Source organism: Podarcis melisellensis, assembly GCF_964234715.1.
Source record: "Podarcis melisellensis genome assembly, chromosome: 4".
NCBI classification, from domain to species: Eukaryota; Metazoa; Chordata; class Lepidosauria; order Squamata; family Lacertidae; genus Podarcis; species Podarcis melisellensis.
Genome location: NC_138531.1, coordinates 81393887 through 81415313, shown reverse-complemented (window position 1 = coordinate 81415313; position 21427 = coordinate 81393887). Strand labels below are relative to the sequence as shown.

General features: G+C 41.3%; 2 protein-coding genes across 5 annotated transcripts in view; both read right to left on the bottom strand.

Moving 5' to 3' along the window:
- Positions 1-693: 693 nt before the first annotated feature.
- EEF1AKMT1 (EEF1A lysine methyltransferase 1) overlaps positions 694-21427 on the bottom strand; it is a 50766-nt gene continuing 30032 nt past the window's right edge. The window contains exons 1-5 of one of the 4 annotated variants that reach the window (XM_081908686.1): positions 9008-9012; positions 5881-6033; positions 3317-3399; positions 2102-2382; positions 694-1320 (exon numbers count right to left, since the gene is read on the bottom strand). In XM_081908686.1, coding sequence (XP_081764812.1) covers positions 1184-1320; positions 2102-2382; positions 3317-3399; positions 5881-6030 — 651 coding nt within the window. In that variant the 5' untranslated portion in view covers positions 6031-6033; positions 9008-9012 and the 3' untranslated portion in view covers positions 694-1183. The other 3 variants (XM_081908684.1, XM_081908685.1, XM_081908687.1) reach the window with 3 other exon arrangements.
- Positions 14110-21427, bottom strand: part of XPO4 (exportin 4) — a 64517-nt gene continuing 57199 nt past the window's right edge. Inside the window, exon 23 of the mRNA XM_081908678.1 lies at positions 14110-20776. Within this exon, the coding sequence (XP_081764804.1) occupies positions 20579-20776 (198 nt within the window). The 3' untranslated portion in view covers positions 14110-20578. The remainder of the gene's footprint in view (positions 20777-21427) is intronic.

The following is a 21427-nucleotide window of genomic DNA, read 5'->3' as shown; positions in this document are numbered from 1 at the left end:
TATCCTGCACTGCTGAGCAGGGTGTAACTAAAATGAATGGTTGCAACTTTCCTCCCAGTATTTGTGTTAATCATTTGCTGGACTAGAGAGGAAGGGGCACCACACCTTCCCCTTCATCGTATCTTCAGTACAGGGAGGTCCCATAATCCATAAAATCAGACCAATACTCATTAACAGTTAGGGTTCTGTACAATGACTGCAGCTCAGCCAATGGCTGGGGCAGAATAAAAACCTAGCCATTCCCCATCTCCAAAGCAGAACAGGATTTAGGCAGTTTGAAAGGTTGGCAAGTCCCTGTACCATAATACATAATACATCATACAAGAGAATCTAAGGACATTTTATGGCACACAAGCGTAAAAAAATGAATTCAGTACTGTGCATACAACTTCAGTTTGATAAAGGTCAGAAAGGTTATCCAATTGCCTCTTTGGATCAATGGATGCTATGCTGCAAAAATGCTTAATGGCTTATTCAGAGAAAAATGAAATTAGTTCAGGTTTCATATGCAAAAATGCTGTGAGATACACCTTGAGTGTTTGATGAGGGTCACGCTCTTCCAAATTAGGAAATAATTGGGAAATAAGTATTTTGCAACTCAACCACATGATAAAGTCAGGTTCACAATACACCTGGGAAAATAATATGGCAGCCTAATAACATAAAATGCCCTTTTTAAAAAAACTTCTCCCGTTTCTGTGCAACATTTTAATAAAATGTTTTCCCTTCCTCTCTAAGAAGGCAATAATTTCTCTAAGAGAGCAATAATTTATTACAGATCAAATACACAAGGCAGCAATTCATAATGAAAAATATGGAGCTTGTTACCAGTGCTGGAGTTCAGATTTATGCTTGCCAGGGACTCATGAAGAGGAACTTAGTTACATCACTTGTCCTCAGCTTCAGCTGCCCACAGAATTATAAAGAGCAATAGGAAAGGGAGCAAGACCTGTCAGTTGGGTTGGCAGAGTATAAGAAGTCTTTTGGTGGGAGAAAGGTTATCCAATGTTATTGCACCTGTTCCATGTCCACTTGCTCAACCCTCGCCTTTCATCACCACCTCCGTCCTATTAGCACAAATATTGCTGAATGTTAAAAACAAAAACAAATTACAAATGTTCACACCTCCAGAGAAGGAAAAAACCCCAGACTGAAACATTTGGTTAATTCTTTATGAGTAGTGTCAAGAAACAGAATCTAGTCCAGAATCATAGTTCACGTAACATCTAAATTCATTGGCTAGGTTTCGAGTATGTTTTGGAATAAACTTGCTCATCTTCACACCAAGATACTTAGCAGCATATTCCTCCATAACAGCACCTGCAGCAGAAAATGAACAAAAGATCATGTCTTAATGGAACAAAAAGAGTAAGAACTTTCTTGTTGGCCCATCCCATTTCAAACAGTGGCCAACCTCAGACTTCTCAGAAGCAGGGCATGAGGGCAAATAGACTTTCTCTCTGGTTGCCACGAGCAGCCAATGTCCAGAGCCAACATTGAGATTTCAGTTTGCTATCATAGCAAAAAGGTAAAGGTACCCCTGCCCGTACGGGCCAGTCTTGACAGACTCTGGGGTTGTGCGCCCATCTCACTTAAGAGGCCAGGGGCCAGCGCTGTCCGGAGACACTTCCAGGTCACGTGGCCAGCGTGACATTGCTGCTCTGGCGAGCCAGAGCCGCACACGGAAACGCCGTTTACCTTCCCGCTGGTAAGCGGTCCCTATTTATCTACTTGCACCCAGAGGTGCTTTCGAACTGCTAGGTTGGCAGGCGCTGGGACCGAGCAGCGGGAGCGCACCCCGCCGCAGGGATTCGAACCGCCGACCTTTCGATCGGCAAGTCCTAGGCGTTGAGGCTTTAACCCACAGCGCCACCTGCGTCCCTGTATATCATAGCAAAACAATGGCATATTTAAATTATCTTTTTTAACTACTCCTGTTTCCCCCCCCCCACTATCCTATATCCCCTTACAGCAGCTTTCTGTAAGAGCTGACTGTTTCCCAAATCAAGATGCTGTACAAAGTCATGAGCATTATCCTTTTAAATGAATGCAGACACTATAATTATAGATAATAAGATGTTAGATGTTGCAATGCTTATACCTGTACAAAGCAGAACCTTTCCTTTAGTCAAGTATTTTATGGTTTCTGCAGTTTTTCTGAGACACTCTTCAGACAGGTAGGGTGGATCTGCTATGACAATGTCAAAACTGTGCGCTGTGAGGTTGGCCGGAAGGTTCAAGGGATTGTTGTAATCGTAGAAAACATATTCAGCTCCATGCACAGAAAATCTTTGGTCATATTCCAATAAACATGTTGAAAAATCTTTGTTGTCCCGTTCTTTCAATTTTTGATAAACACTGGGCGCACTAACACATGCTATTCTGAAAAGATAAAGAAATAAAGAAAAAGGTTCAGATATTTAATCCAGAACTTGTGCTAAACAGTGTGTACACGGCAACCTGAAGTTCGCATTGGCATAGCAATTACTCCGAAAAGAAGGATTTCTTTTTTCGAGTGGAAATGCTAACTTAGAATCACTGAATTTAAGAAACTTCACAAGCAACTGCAAACAAAACCCTCACACACCAAGTGGACTGTATCTTCCTTATTAAGGACGGAGAACACCCACAACTATCTGCTTCTTCAGCTATGACAAGGTTAAACAATGCATTTTTATTACCCGCATATTCCCAATGATATCTCTACTGACTGCATTGTGTATATTCAACCATTACAGTTTTCATGCTCCAAGAAATGCAATCCCCACCACATGTAGGAGCCAAGGGCTGAGCTTCTGTACTGCAAAAACAGTTGATCATACAGAGTTAGTGTGCACAATTAGGACTGTGGCATGTCACAGGAAGTAGAAAACTGGTCCTCCAAACAGTTCTGGAATGCCATCTTAGTCAAATTCACAATAAATATAAAAGAGGTCTTGGAGATGGACAGGAGTTCTTAGCATCATTTTGCAAAGTTCCCTTGGGCCTCAGAAGTGAAGCTTGAAATCCTTGCACAAATTAATAGATGGCCTCAAGTCTCAGTCTCAATTCATCTGTAAAATGGAAATGTTGGTTGCTTCGTCACAGGTAGGTAATAAGGAAAGCTTTGCATGTTATATGCAATGTAGAAATTATAAACACCAACATTTCACAGTCCTGTGCTTTAATGATCAAAGTTGTCTCACTATCAAAGCTGTATTACAGTGATGTACTACAGAAAGGTTGACAGATTAACATACTATGAAAAAAAAATGGAAAACAGTATTACAATATTTTCAAAAAGACAAAAACACATTGCTAGATTCATAGAACTCACCTGCCACCGCTTCCAGCTGCTCTTGCAGCCTCGTTAGCTAAATGGAGCGCAGTTTCAGCATCATACCAAAACTGGCTCAGTTGCTGGGGGTAATAAAGCACAAATATCAGTAATACGCTTCTCTTGTACAATAAATGTCAACAGAATGGGGGGGGGGACACATCTGACTAAGCAAAATGGGGCTCAGGGTTGTATATAGCCTCCACTACAGATATCCAATAGTTGTGTCCTTTACTCTTTCCATTTCATTGTCCCCTAAGTAAAAAGGGCACACAGAAGAAAAAGGGAGACACAACATGTCAAATGATCATGGTAGAGATCTGAAAGGTTAGACTGTGGAAGGATCAAGATGATAAGATACAATGGACTCAGTAGACAATGCTGAGTGTGGGGTGGGGGGAGCCAGAGAAGCATCAGCAGCAACAGGGGTTAAAGATTGGCTGCTGGGTGCAGACAGTGGACATACACTCCTGAATCACATTCATGTTAACAATTAATAATTTGTTATTTAAAATATGTACATGTGTGTGGCCCAGGCTTATGCGACACACCAGGAATTAGTTGCCAAGAGAAGTGGGCACGGAAACTAGAATGGGAAACAAGTAGGGTGGGGGAAGACCACATGCTTGATGCTTGGAAGAAATACAGTGGTGCCTCGCAAGACGAAATTAATTCGTTCCGCAAGTTTTTTCTTCTTGCGAGTTTTTCGTCTTGCGAAGCACGGTTTCCCATAGGAATGCATTGAAAATCAATCAATGCGTTCCTATGGAAACCGCCTTCAGACCAGGTCCGGGGACAGTCTGTCCCCCGACCTCTTCTGAAGGCTGGGGGGGGGGGACAAGGGCTTTTCTTCCCACCGCCAGCCTTCAGAAGGCTGTTCTGAAGGCTGGTGGTGGGAAGAAAAGCCCTTCTCCCCACCTCCCACCCCGCAAGCTCCGGGGACAGGAGGGCTTTGCTGCCGCCCGCCAGCATTTTAAGATCGCCCCGGGACAGTGGAGAAGTCTCCGCTGTCCCGGGAAGGCAGGCAGGGGGAGCAAAGACTTTCACCCACCGCCGGCCTTCAGAAGAGGTCCTGGACCCAGAATCCGAGACCTGGGAGAAGAAAGGATCGAAGAAGATTGGAAGAAATTCAAGATTTATCTACAGAAGTATTGTGATTTAGTGGAATATTAAGAAGGATGCTTGGTTATAAATAATTGGCCATCACTAAATTGGATTAGAATTTGATGATAAGAGAGATTAAGAGAAACAAAATTTGTAGGAGAATTATTATATTGTATTTAAAGAAGTGGTTATAAAATTGAAAATAAGATGATAATTTGCTTGATAAAAATTCATTAATGATGTAAGTGGGAGCGGGAGATGTGAGGAAGTCTAAAGATGTTATGAAATCTTGTAAAAACAAAGTAATGCTGTTTATTATTTCTGTATTTCTTTTATTAAAAACTCCAATAAATATTTATATATATAAAAAAAAGAAGAGGTCCTGGACCTCTTCTGAAGGCCGGCGGTGGGCAAAAGTCTTTGCTCCCCCCTGCCTGCCTTCAAAAGCCGTCGGGATGGCGGAGAAACGCGCTGTGCTTCTTCGCTATCCCGGGAAGGCAGGCGGGGGGAGCAATGACTTTTGCCCCCCACCGGCCTTCAGAAGAGGTCCAGGACCTCTTCTGAAGGCCGGCGGTGGGCGAAAGTCTTTGCTCCCAACGGCCAGCATTTTAAAAGCGGTCCGGGATAGCGGGAAAGTGCGCCGGCCTTCCTGGACCTCTTCTGAAGGCCGGAGGGGGGCGAAAGGCTTTGCTCCCCACCGCCAGCATTTAAAAGAGGTCCCCGGAGATTTCCCTATGGGCTTTCTTCTTGCGAAGCAAGCCCGTAGGGAAATTCGTCTTGCAGAACGACTCAAAAACGGAAAACTCTTTCGTCTTGCGAGTTTTTCGTTTTGCGAGGCGTTCGTCTTGCGGGGCACCACTGTAATGATGAGAGTTTTGTGTCCCAAACTGGGATCAAGAATACAAGTAAAATTTTCCTGGCTCCACTCTTGGTTCCCCTGCACCCTCCAAATATCCAGTTCATACCCATTTCTTTGTCATGAGAAAAACTGGAAAGTACAGGTTAGGTAGAAAAAGCTGAGCCAATGATAACATTATTTCTTAGTATTAAATTGGATCTTCGGTTCCGCTTAATTTTTCACTGAAGGAAAAGATAATCTCTCTTCCACTTTCCCAAACTGCAAGTTTCCCATGAGAAGCAAGCTAATGAGTGGAAATAGTGCAATTATACTAATGCAGTCAATGTCTAACAAACAGAGAAACACACGCCACTAGAGACAATTTGCTTGCCCAGAGTTTACATTCTCTGAACTGTTAGTCAATACAGCAAGTTGACTTTAAAGCCAAAACCAAGTAAAAAATTTCATCTGAGCTGTAATAATAATGGTGGATCTCGATGTCATTTAGCATTCCAACTATTGATAGTCTTGTTGGGTGCCTCTCTTATCATTTCTGTGATCCTGTACCATTCTATAGAAGTGCTACCACAAACTGCATTTTAGTCAAAATGCACCTGCTTACCCAGTTCTCTTCTATTGAGCCAAGAGAACTGTTATCAAATCTTTCTGTTGCCTTAATGTCTTCTCTCTGCTGTTGCTCAATATAGAACTCTTGCAGAGCAGATAAGGCTTCCGATGAAAGCTGAGGGACATCATCGTCACTGTCACTCATTTTCTAGACACAAAGGAAAATAAAACAACCCTTTTGTTAATTAACAAAAATCTTCAAAAGATACAGGGATTAGCTGTAAAATTATATCTCTTTGCCATAAGAGGCAGAGATGAGAACATTTTCTCGTTTCTGGCAACAACAAAAATAGGAATCAAGGCAATATTTCAGAAATATTTTAAATTTCATACATTTTGACTGCCCATACATCATGGAGAGCATCTCTAGGAATCCTTATAGAAAAGGAGTTCTCAAATACTGTGGGTGTTTGCAGCTGATATTATTCCAGATTAATTCCCTTCCTATGTTATTTTCATGTTGAAGTTACATTTTAATTGGTGGGGAGCAAGAGAACTAGAAACACTCTTTAGTTTCACTTTTAAGGTGTCAAGCAAAATTATTAAACTGTATATTTTATTATTCTCTTCTGAGCCAATATCAGCACAGCTGTCAACTTCAAAAGAAACATGTTTTCATGTCTACAAACCTCCAGCTGCGTATATTTATGGTATGTTAAACATGGTTCATAATGAAAAGTCTTGCATGGATTAAGATCATATTTGACAAATGTATGCCTAAAGCAATTTAGTAGTAGTAGTAGAAGTAGTAGTAATAATAGTAGTAATAGTAATTTTACACCCCACCCATCTGGCTGGGTTTCCCCAGCCACTCTGGGCAGCTTACAGTACAGTCATACCTCGGGTTGAAGTAGCTTCGGGTTAAGCATTTTTGGGTCGCACTCTGCGGCGACCCAGAAGTAACTGAGCGTGTTACTTCTGGGTTTCACTGCTCGCGCATGCGCTCAAAAGGACATCACACGGTTGCGCGGAAGCGGTGAATCGCAATCTGCACAGACGCGGGTTGCGTCTGCTTCAGGATGCGAACGGGGCTCCGGAACGGATCCTGTTCGCATCCAGAGGTACCACTGTACATATAAAAACATGTAAAACATAAGACATTAAAATTTTCCCAATACAGGGCTACCTTCAGATATCTTCTAAAAGTCTGACAGTTGTTTATTTCCTTGACATCTGATGGAAGGGCGTTCCACAGGGCAGGCGCCACTACCAAGAAGGCCCTCTGCCTGGTTCCCTGTAACCTCACTTCTCGTAGTGGGGGAACTGCCAGATGGCCCTTGGAGCTGGACCTCAGCGTCTGGACTGAACCATGGGGGTGGAGACGCTCCTTCAGGTATACTGGGCTGTTGTTTAGGGCTTTAAAGGTCAGCACCAACACTTTGAATTGTGCTCGGAAACATACTGGGAGCCAATGTAGGTATTTCAGGTCCGGTATTATATGGTCTCAGCGGCCACTCCCAGCACCAGTCTAGCTGCTGCATTCTGGATTAATTGTCATTTCCAAGTCACCTTGAAATGTAGCCCCATGTAGAGGGCAGTAGTCCAAGCAGGAGATGACTAGAGCATGTACCACTCTGGCAAGACAGTCCGCAGGCAGGTAGGGTCTCAGCCTGCGTACCAGATGGAGCTGGTAGACAGCTGCCCTGGACACAGAATTGACCTGCGCCTCCATGGAGAGCTGTGAGTCCAAAATGACTCCCAGGCTGCACACCTGGTCCTTCAGGCACACACTTACCCCATTCAGGACTAGGGAGTCCCCTATACCTGTCCACCCCGTCTCCCCAAAACAGTACTTTTGTCTTGTCAGGATTCAACTTCAATCTGTTAGCCCCCATCTTCCAACTGCCTCCAGACACTCACACAGGTCATTCACTGCCTTCACTGGTTCCGATTTAAAAGAGAGATAGAGCTGGGTATCATCCACATACTGATGAACACCCAGCCCAAACCCAATGATTTCTTCCAGCAGCTCCATATAGATGTTTAAAACATCTCTCAAGTGCATTACAGAAATGCTTCTTTAAAAATTATTGCCTAGTTCACCACCACTCTGGGGCTTATGTGACCAATTTATATCAGAAACATATAACCGATTGGGACACAATTTCTTCATATAACTTTGTAAAGTGGTTGGTGTGTGGGGTGAGGTTTGGAAATAGTCAGACTCAAGCCCCACTCCGTCCTAAAGCTCACGATGCATCGGAAGTCGCTTTGCCGCTTGACCTACATTGTGTTAATGGTTTTGATTTTTATCTAAGCAGAGATGAGGAGCCTGCGTCCCGCCAGACATTGTTGGATTACAACGCCTACCATCCCCGACTACGGACTGTGCTGAGATTGCCACAGGTTCTCCATCCCCAACCAGAGTAGTTCAAGGAAGCCACCACACTTAAGACCCTATTCGCCCAATTCATATTTGCAGGTGCTGGAGTGAAGTAAAGCCTTCCTTGACTTCTGCTCAGCTGCAAACTCAGCAGGGAACTTTGGGTCCAGCCAAGGGACCAGGGAGAGTTTTACACTACTGTATGTATTCCTGAAGCATTTGGGGCTCGCTGCCTCTGCTCAATACCACCCACTTGTGCAACCTTTTATACGTTCCCTCTTCCTGTCCTTTCAAAACAAAAAAGAAAAAGGGGGGCATCTGGGCTAGCGACTTCGAGAGCGCCCCAAACAGCTATGCATGCATCCCTGGAAGGCGGCGGGAGGAAATCTCAGCTCAATAGAACAAGTTTGCCACACTGACTGCCCCCCCAAAAAAAAGTTTTTAAAGGAAGTGCGTTGGGAACTGCGGCGTGGAGGGACTCTGCAAACACACGCAAACACACCTGACCTTCACAAGGAAAAAAACACAAAATAAATAAACCCAGAGCGCTATTTGCGTGAACACGCTGCCCCACACGCCACCTTTGCCCCTGTCGCTAACCTTTTCCATGATGCTGCGAGCCCAGCCCAATGCAAACCTCCTCTCCCCACCCGCCCCGTCCCACGGCACGTCCTCTTCGTCCAACCTATTCCCCCCACAGGCACAACACTGAGAGCTGCCGGGCCTCCCCATCTCTTCCTTCGGGACTCCGCTCCTTCCCTCCTGCGCCGGCAGCCATTTGCCCTTCCCCGCCACTCACCGCAGCGCGGCCTCCCTTCGTCAGGCTCCGCCCGCCGCCCCTCGCGAGCAGCCGGGAAGCTTCTCTCTTGCGCCCCCTAGCGCAGGGAAAGCGGCTCCTTTGCTCGCCCTGTTTGTCCCTCAGAGCGAGCCTGATTTTTTTACTATTTTCTTTAATCTTGCCACCTACCGTTTATGACACACCTCATCTTTATTATTTTATTTTATATTAACGGAGTGGGTGTGAGTGGGTGGGTGGAACGGGCCAGTTAATAAACACGCAAAGCTCACCTATAAACCAGTTAAGGAAAACCGACCTGGAAGCATGAGAATTAAAATAAAGAGTGGAGCGAGGCGTTTAAATAAAAGGGGGAAGGGGCTGTTTGAAGGGAATAAACAGAACTCGGTGGTGGGGGGAGAGAAATGGGAAACGAAGGAAAGGGTTTTAAAAAATGCTATTAGAGATAACATCATTCATTAGTTCTGCATTATAATTAAGTTCAGCTACATGACACTGCCAGTTATTGCAAAATACCTGAGGGGTCTTCATTCACTCGGACTACCAGATTTATTTAGGATTTGCAGCCTACCGGGAAGTAAGACCCATTGAGTTGAATGGGGCTTGCTCCCAAGTTTAGGAATTGAGTCTTCGTTCTGAGCAAGCTTTTTCTCTCTCCAGTTTGTACATTGGTGTAACTAATCAGTTACTGTTAAGTAATTCTGTTCCAAATGGTTACTGAATATATAAAATTGGTTAGCCTGATAGTCACGGCTATTGGTTGGTTCAACAACACTTCCATACTGCCCCAAGTCCTGAGCGCCACTTTATATTAAATCCAGGGTCACTGCCCCTCTGGTTGATTCAGTGGCCAGCTGTTCTAGGGCAGTGTCATGCAAGGAAGGTATCTAGAAACATGACCTCTTTTGCCATAACAATTCACCCCACTAATATCAACTCCATGTTGCACAGGGCTCAAGAGGTCATATGACCATCATTTTATTGTTTCCTGACAGCTCCCATGGAACAAGAAGTAACTAGATCTTCAATGGGCCATCAAAATCTTACCTTGGGTTAAGAATTTAATTCGTTCTAGAGGCCCATTCTTAACCTGAAACTGTTCTTAACCTGAAGCACCACTTTAGCTAATGGGGCCTCCTGCTGCTGCCACACCGCTGCTGTGCGATTTCTGTTCTCATCCTGAAACAAAGTTCTTAACCCAAGGTACTATTTCTGGGTTAGCGGAGTCTGTAACCTGTAGCTTCTGTAACCCGAGGTACCACTGTAATGCTTTATCTTGTGCCTCCTTTCACCTCAATGGTAGTACTGACAGCAACTTTGGCACGCTGGATCAAAGCATGTACTGCATTGCAATGCTATGAGGTGTTCGCTATTGCTGTGTCTGGGAGCATTATTGCTCACTCCACCAGGCGTGCTGCTACCTTGGCTGCACCCAGTATTAAAGCTCCTGGCTGATATCTGTAGGATAGCCACCTGGTCCTCAGTTTCTTCCTCTATCAGGTACTATGGATCAGATACATTTTCCTTGCTCAAAGCTTTGTTCAGCAGGAGGGTGTTCCAGAAGAAAGTCTCAGTGTAGGGGAGGACCCCTGGACAGTTAAGTCCAGCCAAAGGTGACTATGGGGTGCAGCCCTCATCTTGCTTTCAGGCCGAGGGAGCCGGCGTTTGTCCCCAGACAGCTTTCCAGGGTCATGTGTCCAGCATGACTAAACCATTTCTGGCACAACAGAACAGTGACAGAAGCCAGTGTGCATGGAAACGCCATTTACCTTACGTCTGACTATAGATGGTTGCTCAGGCAAGTTCCTGACCCATATGGGGAGAGCTGTTGAATATCCCATCTTAGGATCCTTTCTGCAACTGCAGAAAAATTAAATATTGGTTCTTATTTGAGCCAGGAGATTGAAAGAATCTTCCCCTTTCTTTCTCACTGCAGGGTGGAAGGGGGGACAGTGTAATCCTGATTGTAGTAGTATGTTTCCTTGGTTTGGGTGAGAGCTGTTCTCCTACTGTTCCCGCTGCCATGGCCCTTTTTCTTCTTCTAATGTTAATTGGAACTAGTTTGTTGTGGTGAAGAGCGTATGGCTGTTGAAAGCTGGACACCACTGTTAATACATTGCTTTTTCCATCTTGGTACTGTTACGCCCTGGAATATGCAGAGAGAGAGAGACAGACTCTATGAATTGCATCCCCCTTGTCTACTAGTAGAACAAATGGGAAGAGCAACCCATATGTGTTTATGTCTTTGTATAGCTATAGCTTACCCACTGCTATAGCTTACTCACTGTATTTGGGGCCAAGACTGGAATACATCCACAAACATGGGTGAAAACATAATACAAAAATGCCGAATAGATGACACAATGCATATATAATATGCATGAACATGTTTTCGAGTTTTACTTTTGAGTCCCAGAGTTTTAAAGCAAGCTGGTGCAGACTGTACAGGCGTCTCCATGTCATCTACAAGCAGCAAATCGGCTGGCTGTATTACAAATCCTTAGTCCGCTTTGCTATGAGCAAAGGAGATACATAAACCCAATGGCTCTATGTTGTCCAGATTCCAGCCTGTGTTCAAGCCAATATTTCAGCCAACCCTAACTCCTCGGGTGATACTTTGATGCAGTACAATTTTGTTTGTACAAAACTGAGACTGCATAGAAATTTTAGTAACTACTTATTCACCAAAAATGTCCCTCACATTTTCAAACCATAAGAGTGTGGCAACAAAAACTTACACAATGAGCAAGAGACAAGGAAATACTAATATTTAAATATCTGCTCCAAAGTACACCACTGCAATAAAATAGAATTAATGAACTGCTCGAAGCCTACTTTGTCTTCACTCCAAAGGAAAGCAGTGTCCAACCTAGTGATAACAGAACAAACAATACAGGGAGGGAGCTGCAGCCCAATATAGGGAAAAAGGCAGTAAGGGAACCCCTAGCTACTTTAAATGAATTTAAATATTCAGGGCCTGACGAGTAGCACCTGAGATCTTGTGGATGTAATCTCAGTCTCCATCTGTAATTTTTGAGAATTCTTGAAGAATAGGTGAGGTCCCTACAGACTGGAGACATGCAAATGTTGTCCCAATCTTCAAAAAGGGAGGGAAAGACCACCAGCTTGACATCAATCTCAGGAAAGGTCTTGGATCAGATACCGGTAATTAAACAGTCGGTCTATGAGCACTTAGAAAAGGATGCTGTGATTACAAAGACCCAACAGGAGTTTCTCAATAAACAAGTCATAATAGTTACAAGCTTGGTGGATCAAGGGAATGTGGAAATAGCGTATCTTGATTTCAGGAAGGCTTTTGGCAAGCTGGAATGTGTGCAGAGGAGGGCAGCCATCGATCATCAAGGGTCTGGAAACCAAGCCTTATGAGGAACAGTTGATAGAATTGGGTATGTTTAGCCTGGTAAAGAGGAGACTGAGGAGATATTATAGTCATCTTCAAATATCTCAAGGGCTATCATATGCAGGGTGGAGCATATATGCAGGGTTTTCTCCTGCTCTAGAAGCTAGGACTCAGACCAATAGTTTCAAGTTATAAGAAAAGAGATTCCAATGTAACATCAGGAATAACTTTCTGACAGTATGAGCTGTTTGACAATAGAACAGACTCCCTTGGAAGGTTGTGGACTTGCCTTCCTTGGCAGTTTTTAAGCAGAGGTTGGAAGGCCTTCTGTCAAGTATGAGCTATTTGAGATTCCTGCATGTCAGGAGGTTGGAATGAATGACCCTCAAGGTCCCTTCCAACTCTACAATTCTATGAATCTATACTCAACTACAGTACATTTCTGCTAATCAGTAAGTTTTAATACTATACAACTTCTCTCTAGTCTACAGTACCCATGTCCGTCCTTTTTATTACAAGGGCACTCAATTTAGGATCCAACAGCATCAGCATAATTCCCCACCCCAGAGCATATGTGACTTTGCCTCAATAGCTATTCTAATAGGTAATCAATATAAGAACATACAGTGGTACCTCGGGTTAAATACTTAATTCGTTCTGGAGGTCCGTTCTTAACCTGAAACTGTTCTTAACCTGAAGCACCGCTTTAGCTAATGGGGCCTCCTGCTGCCGGCGGCCGTGCCGCCGGAGCCCGATTTCTGTTCTTATCCTGAAGCAAAGTTCTTAACCTGAGGCAATATTTCTGGGTTAGCGGAGTCTGTAACCTGAAGTGTCTGTAACCTGAAGCATATGTAACCCGAGGTACCACTGTACATTTCAAAGTGGGTGGGTGGGTAACCAATGAATAATTTCAGGCATTTCTCCAGCAACAATACCACCTAATCCAGAAATTAGAGAGTATTTATTTGTTGAAGAAGCACTTGAAAATCCAGGGTTTGGGAGATAACTTCACTAGTTTTGAACAACAGCTGCTGCTCTCTCATGCCAATTTTTACAGCTTTCTGGTTTGTAAGCACCTAGCTTGTTGAATGTACTGGTCATCCATATGAGCAGCAGAATTCCCTGAGAAAACTAATGTCTGGGATTGAGTAAAGAGACTGCTGAATATGAAAAACTAGGCAATAAAAACATTCCCATATATTGAACATTATAATGGCCCAAGAAAAGTTCCAGTGGCTTGTCTTCCACTAAATTAACCCCACTTCCGCGGACTATGACAAATACCATTCTGACATATCTGTAAAGCTGGCAGAACAGCTTCCCTTCCTATACCTTTGCAGCAGTCAGGCTGCTACCAGAAAAAGCAGGAAGAAAAATAAGATGTATTTTAGCAAAACCAGTATAATTAGAACAAAAATGAATTCAATAGCAAACCAATATGTACAGTGACAGATTTTCCCAAGGGAAATGGATAACCTATACACACCTACACTATGGTTTGTTCATTCCTCATTCTTATGCTCTGTTCTAAAAGTATGAAAGGAACCAAATATAAGAAATCAACATTACGGGGGGACGGGAATGTTTAAATTTGAACAAGGTTTTGCTTTACCAGGTTAAACTAATAATCAGTGTTGATGGTTTTTTCCCCAAGTTACAGTTCTCGTCTCTAAACATGATGCACCTATTTTAAAGACTGTAGATGGAGATATATATATTTCAGTTAAAATAAGAGACAGGTACCTATTGTAACTTGCTTTCCTGAGGCAATTTGGTTTTGTTTGTTTTTAATACATATGCATTTATCAAAATATTTGCAAGACAATTCATTTCAACGGCCGTAAAGTCACAAAAGTGCATAAAAGCCTGAAGGCAGTCCGAGAGAACTTCAGCAGAACAGTCTTTCCATTAGGATGGTAGACGAGTATGTATAAGCATTCACCGCAGTTAAGTGTTGATCTTGTGAGAAGAGATCTTCCTAAGATTCTCTGGTCAATACAGCAATAGTTCAAAAGTAGCAAAATGCTGTTTTAAAAGCGATGGAGCAGATCAAGAAAAATGAATCATAGACACAACAGTTAAGAGCAGGTGTGACGAACATTGGATATTGGTTCCCCCGCCCCAGCTATTTTGCAGTGTTGACACTGACTAAGTTTACCGAAAGAATAAACCAGACAAAAATATTTGTACTGTAGTCTTGCTTGCAGCAACCACCTCCTGCTTCAGAACAGAAAGAAGACACGTAAGCCTGTTATATAATCCCACTTTTTGGTAAAAGGCAATACAATGATTTTTAGAGTTGAAGACAGAAGCTCAGATAGTCAAACATTCATGTAGAAGCAAGCATTATTAGGTGTAATAAAGAAAAAGTTGCAATCTATACTTCCAAGACTTCTGCAATAAAACATTTTACTAGTCAGCCAGCAAAGAATACCAAACCCAAATACTGTACTGAACGATGCACATTGAAGCGCCAAGACTGTGGTGCTACATTTATGGGTGTGTTTCTTTACAAAAAGCACACAACCCACTGTCAATTAAACGAAAGGTTTGATGTTTCAGTATCCAGCCAGGATTAAAAGAATGTTTCTCCTTTCCCTTCCACTCAAATGCTGTTCTAGAGAGAATTCATTTGCTGAACAAGGCAGGTTGGTAAAAATCCTACAGCAACAGTTCTTCATTAATGAGAACAATCATAGCATGAAGCTGAAAAATACGAGTGTGAGCAGGAGAAAGGGCAGTGATGGGTAAATTTAAGGGTTTCCAAGTTGATGATGCTCATCTGTGAAAAGAAACAATTATTTCTGAAACAGACTAGCATTATTCAGTCAACGGCATGCCTCAATAATTTGAAGACAAACTGTTAGTTGCCCAAGATTAACATGTTTTTCCAGCTCCTAAAATTGGCTTCGTAAGAGACGAGAAAACAAAACAGCATCTGAGGTGTTGGGAAGGCAATCATGATTTTGCACCCTTGTTGCCTCTTCTCAATACTGAATGCTCATTTCACTGCATTACCAAGAGCAAATGGCCCAGATTCTACTCAGATTTTGGTGGCACACAGAGGTAGAAAGCTGAATAACTCCCAAACTGGGTTGAAAATGTGCTACTATAAACTTATCTTGAGTAGAAACAATTGGAAAACAGTATTTCAGAATTCAGAGCAAAGGGAGATTGTAGTGGAAAAAGCAAGAACATGAACACCACAAAAATAAAGTTTCATAAGGAACCCTTTGCCACCAGTATTCTGGCTTCTTAGGTGACTATAACCTATGGCTTTTTAATGTCAGCTTCATCTTTATCATGGGATATTCCATTTACTCTGATATGCAGTGGGATTCAGGAACTTTTATGCAATTTCAGCACTGTCATTCCATTTTTTGTTTAATTGAGACCAGGCTGAGAACTGAAAAGCTTTCATGTTCTACTTCAGTCTTATGGTGAATTATGTTTAAATGTACAAAATTTACAGTGCAGCACTCCACATATCTACTCAGAAATAAGTCCCATTGAATTCAATGGAGCTCGCTCCTGGGGTGTGTAGGATTGCAACCTTCATGACCTACATCTTACAGGACCTTTAGCATTATGGCATTAAATTGTGTTCTGCATCATGAAAAGAAAAAGGAAAAAAAAGATTTTGCATATTTGCCAAATTTTGCATAGCATGGAAGTCCAAAAAGAACATGTTCTACTTAGAGGACTTCTCAAAATAGTGAAGAATCTCAAGTTACAGAGATGACTCCACAAACATCAGCTGGCCAACTCAACAAAATGCATACCCTTCCAGTCAGCTCAGTCAGGAAAAGCAAGTTTCTCTGAGTTACCAATGATTTCAGATGGTTTTTGTTTGCCTGTGAGGCGCTTTTGCACACATAACCAATTTCTGGCGTAGAAGTAGCTCACATAACCCAACCTATTTCCAAATTAAATATCATCCTTGATTTTGCCCTATTGCAAGACTGGAAAAACCTACCATACCTACTACACCCAATTTTAGAATTATTATACAAATGTGGACTATTAGTGAATGGTTTGTATGTTTTTGTGATCACAGGGCTTTCTTTCAGTTTACATTGTAGTCAATTAACTGTCAAATAGTAGATGTTATAGTTAGCATATGACGCTAGATTCTAAGCACTTCACAATAATATACAATTGTTTAATTGCTTGACAAGCATTATACCCAGTATTTGTGAATACGGGAAGAATAACTTTCACTTCGCTAAAGGTCATGGAGGACAGAACTGCTATTAGAATTTAGGATTCTTTTTCACTAAAATGTAAACTCACTTACCGCCCCGCCCCCCCTATATTTCATTTCAATAATAATTTGTGATAATACATTTTGCTAGGAGGTATGCCTTTAAAACTTATGAACTTAGATTACAATTGTTTTCAGATTTTTAGCTCTGTTGCAAGTTGAGACCATTAAATATCTATCCACACTTTGAATATATTTGTTTTATGTACAAAAAACTCTTCAAGAACCAGACAGAAGAACAAATTAGAATTCCTGTTCAGTTCTTTTGGCTGTAAATATGCCAACACTTCTATTGACTCCCATGTTGAGTTCAAAGTTAACTTCCCCGTGCTCAATTCTCTAGTTTGCTCAAGATGTATTAAACTGTGTCAGTCAGATTCATATGCTTTGAACAATCTAGCAATTAGCAGGGTGGAATTTTAAAAAGCTATCCCCAAGAGTAATGAATGTTTTGGAAAGGTGGACTTTAACCTTGGGGGAAGCAGGATCGGCGAGCTTATCATGAGAACAGACATCCCATGAAAGCGTCCAAACACCACATTCAATATTTTTATATGTTAGAATTATACAACTGTGGCTTGCATAACAGATTCTTGCATAAATCAAATTTTAAAGCATTTTCTATAATTTCTCACTGTGTGCCAAAACAAAGTGCTCTTATGTTAATGAACCAATTTCTTTTTAAAAAAAGTCACATGGCTTAAATTAACAGCCAACTGAAATGCATTATTATTTTTTTATTGACTTCCATGAGCTTTGTTTGTGCCCCCACTAATAGAAGTACATATTATCTCATTATAGATTGCTTTCTTTTAAAGACATGGACATAGTCAAGTAATAAAAGAGCTCTCCAGTGTGGTGAAGGTGCATAGGCACCAAGTCAGGTTTCCAGAGCTGCTATAAATCTCTGAAATTGGTAAAATGCTAACATTCAGAAGCTGGAGATACATATTGTGACATCTGGAAACATGTCGGATGGGGAAAGACAAGATTGAATGTCATTTATACTTTTAAAAAATACAAAAAACAGAAAAGATAGTCAGCCTTCTTAGATATTACTAACAGTTACAAAAATTTCAGGTAAAAATGTACTGGACAGTGTCCCTTTAATATAACATACATTTAAAATGAGGAAGAAAAGTTTAAGATTACAAATAATCCATGACAACTCTTAATTTTAGAACCAGTCTGCCAAGCATTGTTGTTCACAAGTTCCATTCATTTTGCACTGGCATCTACAGAAGCCTGTAGCAAATGCCCTGGGAAAAAAATGGAGGCTGCAAAGCAGCAGTGTTTGGTAGATCTTTCCCCAAGCCAGCCGGAAAGGTAGAATTCTTGGGCAAGTTTCACTATTGCCTTGCAAGTTTTTTACACTTTAAAAGGAATCTTGCAGACCCGCTTATTCTCAAAGCTTCTAGAGATAACCCTCTTTATCTCATATTTCCAGAAATTAGAGGTTCACATGGCACCAATTTTAATCACTAGTTATATAAACTAGAGCAGTTATACACAATAACTGAAAAATGCAATTGAGTTACACCCCAATTTGCTATGTAGTTGCCATCTGTGAAACCTAGGCTAGACATTTGCCTATTTTGCTAACCGTTAACGGCCTTCAACACAACCAGTCATGTTTTGAAAGCTGTTGTTTCAGAACCCCCCGAATTATCAAATCATTTAAAAGGACACACTCAGAATCTGTCATAATTAGAGTGAGAATGGCTTTGGAGGAGCCACAGGAACTAAATTTTCAAACAAACAGGCACCAAAGAAATTTCCTCATTCTACAAAACAACACTAACATTAGATTAGAAAAACAGGTGAAACAATATGAACCGGGAAGGAAGAGACTTGGGCTCAGTTCAGATGTCACAGCCAAACCATGGTCCTCAAACGAGTGGTTTTTAGTTTGGATAAAAATTATGGCTAGTAGAAACCAACATTTGCACCATTCAGCCACCACTGCAAAATTCGGCACATTGGAACATGGGGGGAATGCATGAGCCTGCGAGGGGAGAAGGGAATGCATGAGTCCAGGGTGTCTTCTTGAAGGCAAAGCCATGGTTTGGTGGCGGTATCTCAATTGAGCCCTACTCAGTAAGTATTTCAGAACTTATCTTATTCAAGGAAACAACTTGCTCCTGCCTGTCTTCATTCTATGAAAAGGTTTTGCAGAAACAGTGACAAATCCCTCTCTTGATTTCTGAGTTCATGGCTTACCAAGAAGGAATTAAAGAAGTTATGTCTTGGACCCTTACAAAATCCCACAACGTGTGTGTGCGTGTATACACTCACGCATCAGGTAGTGTGATTAAATTTTGAGATGAACAGCTCAAGGGTGGCAAAGAATTGAAAACATGATGCTTATACAGAGGCAAGTGTTTTATACATCCCCATATAAAATGTAAAAAAATTACTACTTGGAAATATCCAAGGGGGGGGGGGATCTTGCAGAGGATGAAGCACAAGGCCTTGGAGACAAATTATCCCCTTCCTTCATCAAAACAGTTCGTTTTAACCAGCAGCATATGCATTAGCATTGGTTTAGTTTGGCTTGCAACTATTCAAAAATTCCCTGCTTCCATATTTTTAAGTTCCTGCCACTTCGTTCCCATGGCAACCTCCTATTTGGTGGGTGCAGGATGAAACCATAAAGATAATCTTACATATTATTTTTTTTTAAAGTGCCAACACATTAAATGAGTGGGATCAGAGCAGCAGAAGACAAGCACCGCGGAATCTGACACTGGTGGCAAGACATCAGACCACAGTTCGGTATTCTGAATCTTGAAGATCAAACGTTCACGGCTTATGGCTAGACAAGTCTGACACTCGCGGAGTCTAGCCAACGAATCTAATGCCCCAACATAAAAAACAGTTTGTAGAAATTAATAATTTACACCATTTGAAACATTATTGCTTCAACAAATTCAGTCTAGTTCAGTCTAAAAATACACTGCAGTTGTGTACAACCTGGGCATAAATCAATAGATATCGAAAGTAAAATTACACATGAACTTCTCTCTTTACACTCACACAGACATAATACTCTCAAACACAGGAGGAGGGCTGCAAACAGGTACAATGGCAGCTTAATGCCAACATTCTAAAACAGTTCTGAAGACCCAAACTTGCCTTAGATTTCTCACCTAACTTACATCAGCTATTTTTATTTTTATTATTTCTTTTAAATTAAGGCAATGAGATGGCTACGGTTCCTAAAGTTCATTTCAGGGGAAACAAAAATATACACCTTTCTTCTTTCTGAACTTTAGGGCAGCAGCATATAATGTAGAAACTTGTATTACACAAACATGCAACGCCAGGTTGATGTAAAAAAACAAAAACAAAACCCCTCCCAAAAAACAAGAATCCCCCCCAAAAAACCCTAAATCCACATTAAAAAATATCATTTGGTGTTTTCTCTTCTTCTTCTTCTTTTTCTTTTTCTTCTTCTTCTCTTAATTACACACACAGTTTTCAGAGGGGGGGAAAATAAAGCTTAAAATTGTTTTACAGTTCTGTATGTGTCTAAATCACACACTAAAAGGGTTTATAGTAACAGCAACAAAATTAGGAATCTGAATCGTCACTATTTGAGGCCATTTGGGACAAGGCACTGGTTATTTTGACTGTGCCCACATCTGTATACACTTGTGGAATTCTTTTCTCTCCCTCTTTCTCTCTCTCTTTTTTGAAGATTTCAGTTTTTCTGTTTATTCTGTACAACATAAAAAGGTATGACAGACTGTGGCTAACAGACATTAGCAGAAGCTGATTTTAGAGTTGACACCTCCTATTCCACTGCACTATATAAAAACTTCCAGGCTCTCTAAAATCTTGGATGGCTGCAAAAAACCCAGAAACAGGCGTTAAAATTAAGTCAGCTTTCAGCATTTTTCAGTGCATTTTGCAGAAAGGGTCAAGGTTAGGCATACAGTTCTGGTGTTTATTTTACACAGAGGAGACCACCGACATTTGACATAAAGTCTTCTAAACTTTTGAGGAAGGCCATCTTCTGCTTACGGTCCAAAGTTGGTGGAGTGCTGCTTGCGGTAAGCTTGTTGAAGGCATCTGCTAATCGCTGGTAAATTATAGGGTCTTGTTGACTTGTTAATAATGTTTCAACTAATTCAGAATATTCTGCCTGTGAAGAAGAGAGTCTTTGTTACACAATAGAACACTGTAATTGATGTCCTTTTCATTTCATTATATATCATTTCCCAGTAAGCTTTAACCTTACAAGACCACCACATATGATAAAAATAACCTTCTTTAAAGGATGTTTAAAATAACCTTTGTAAAAAACTCCATAATCTTTCCTTTTGGGAATTATAGGGACAGAACTACCTACAATGTACAGAAATTTATCCATGTATGCTACTACAGCAGTTAGAATGTTACTCGCCCAAAAATTGAAAGAAGCAGAAGTCCCAGCAAAGGAAGAATGGATACAAAAAGTTATGGAATACGCAGAAATGGCAAAACTTGCTGGAAAAATAAGAAATCAAGATAATAAACTTTTCATAAAGTAATGGAAATGGTTTCTTGAATATTTACAGGTAAATTGTAAACAGATAAGACATTGGCAGGATTATTGTAATAACCCACAGTTTTATAAGCGTATACATTTAAAGAAGATGAATGAGCAAATTAAGTTAATTTGGATATGCAGAGGATACTAAAAATTAATTTAAGGAACTGCAGAAAGAGGAGGAAGGAAGTCAAGTTTTGAAATGTTAAAATGATTGTAAAATTGGTGAAATGTAGAAACTTGAAAAGTACAAATAAAATTTGA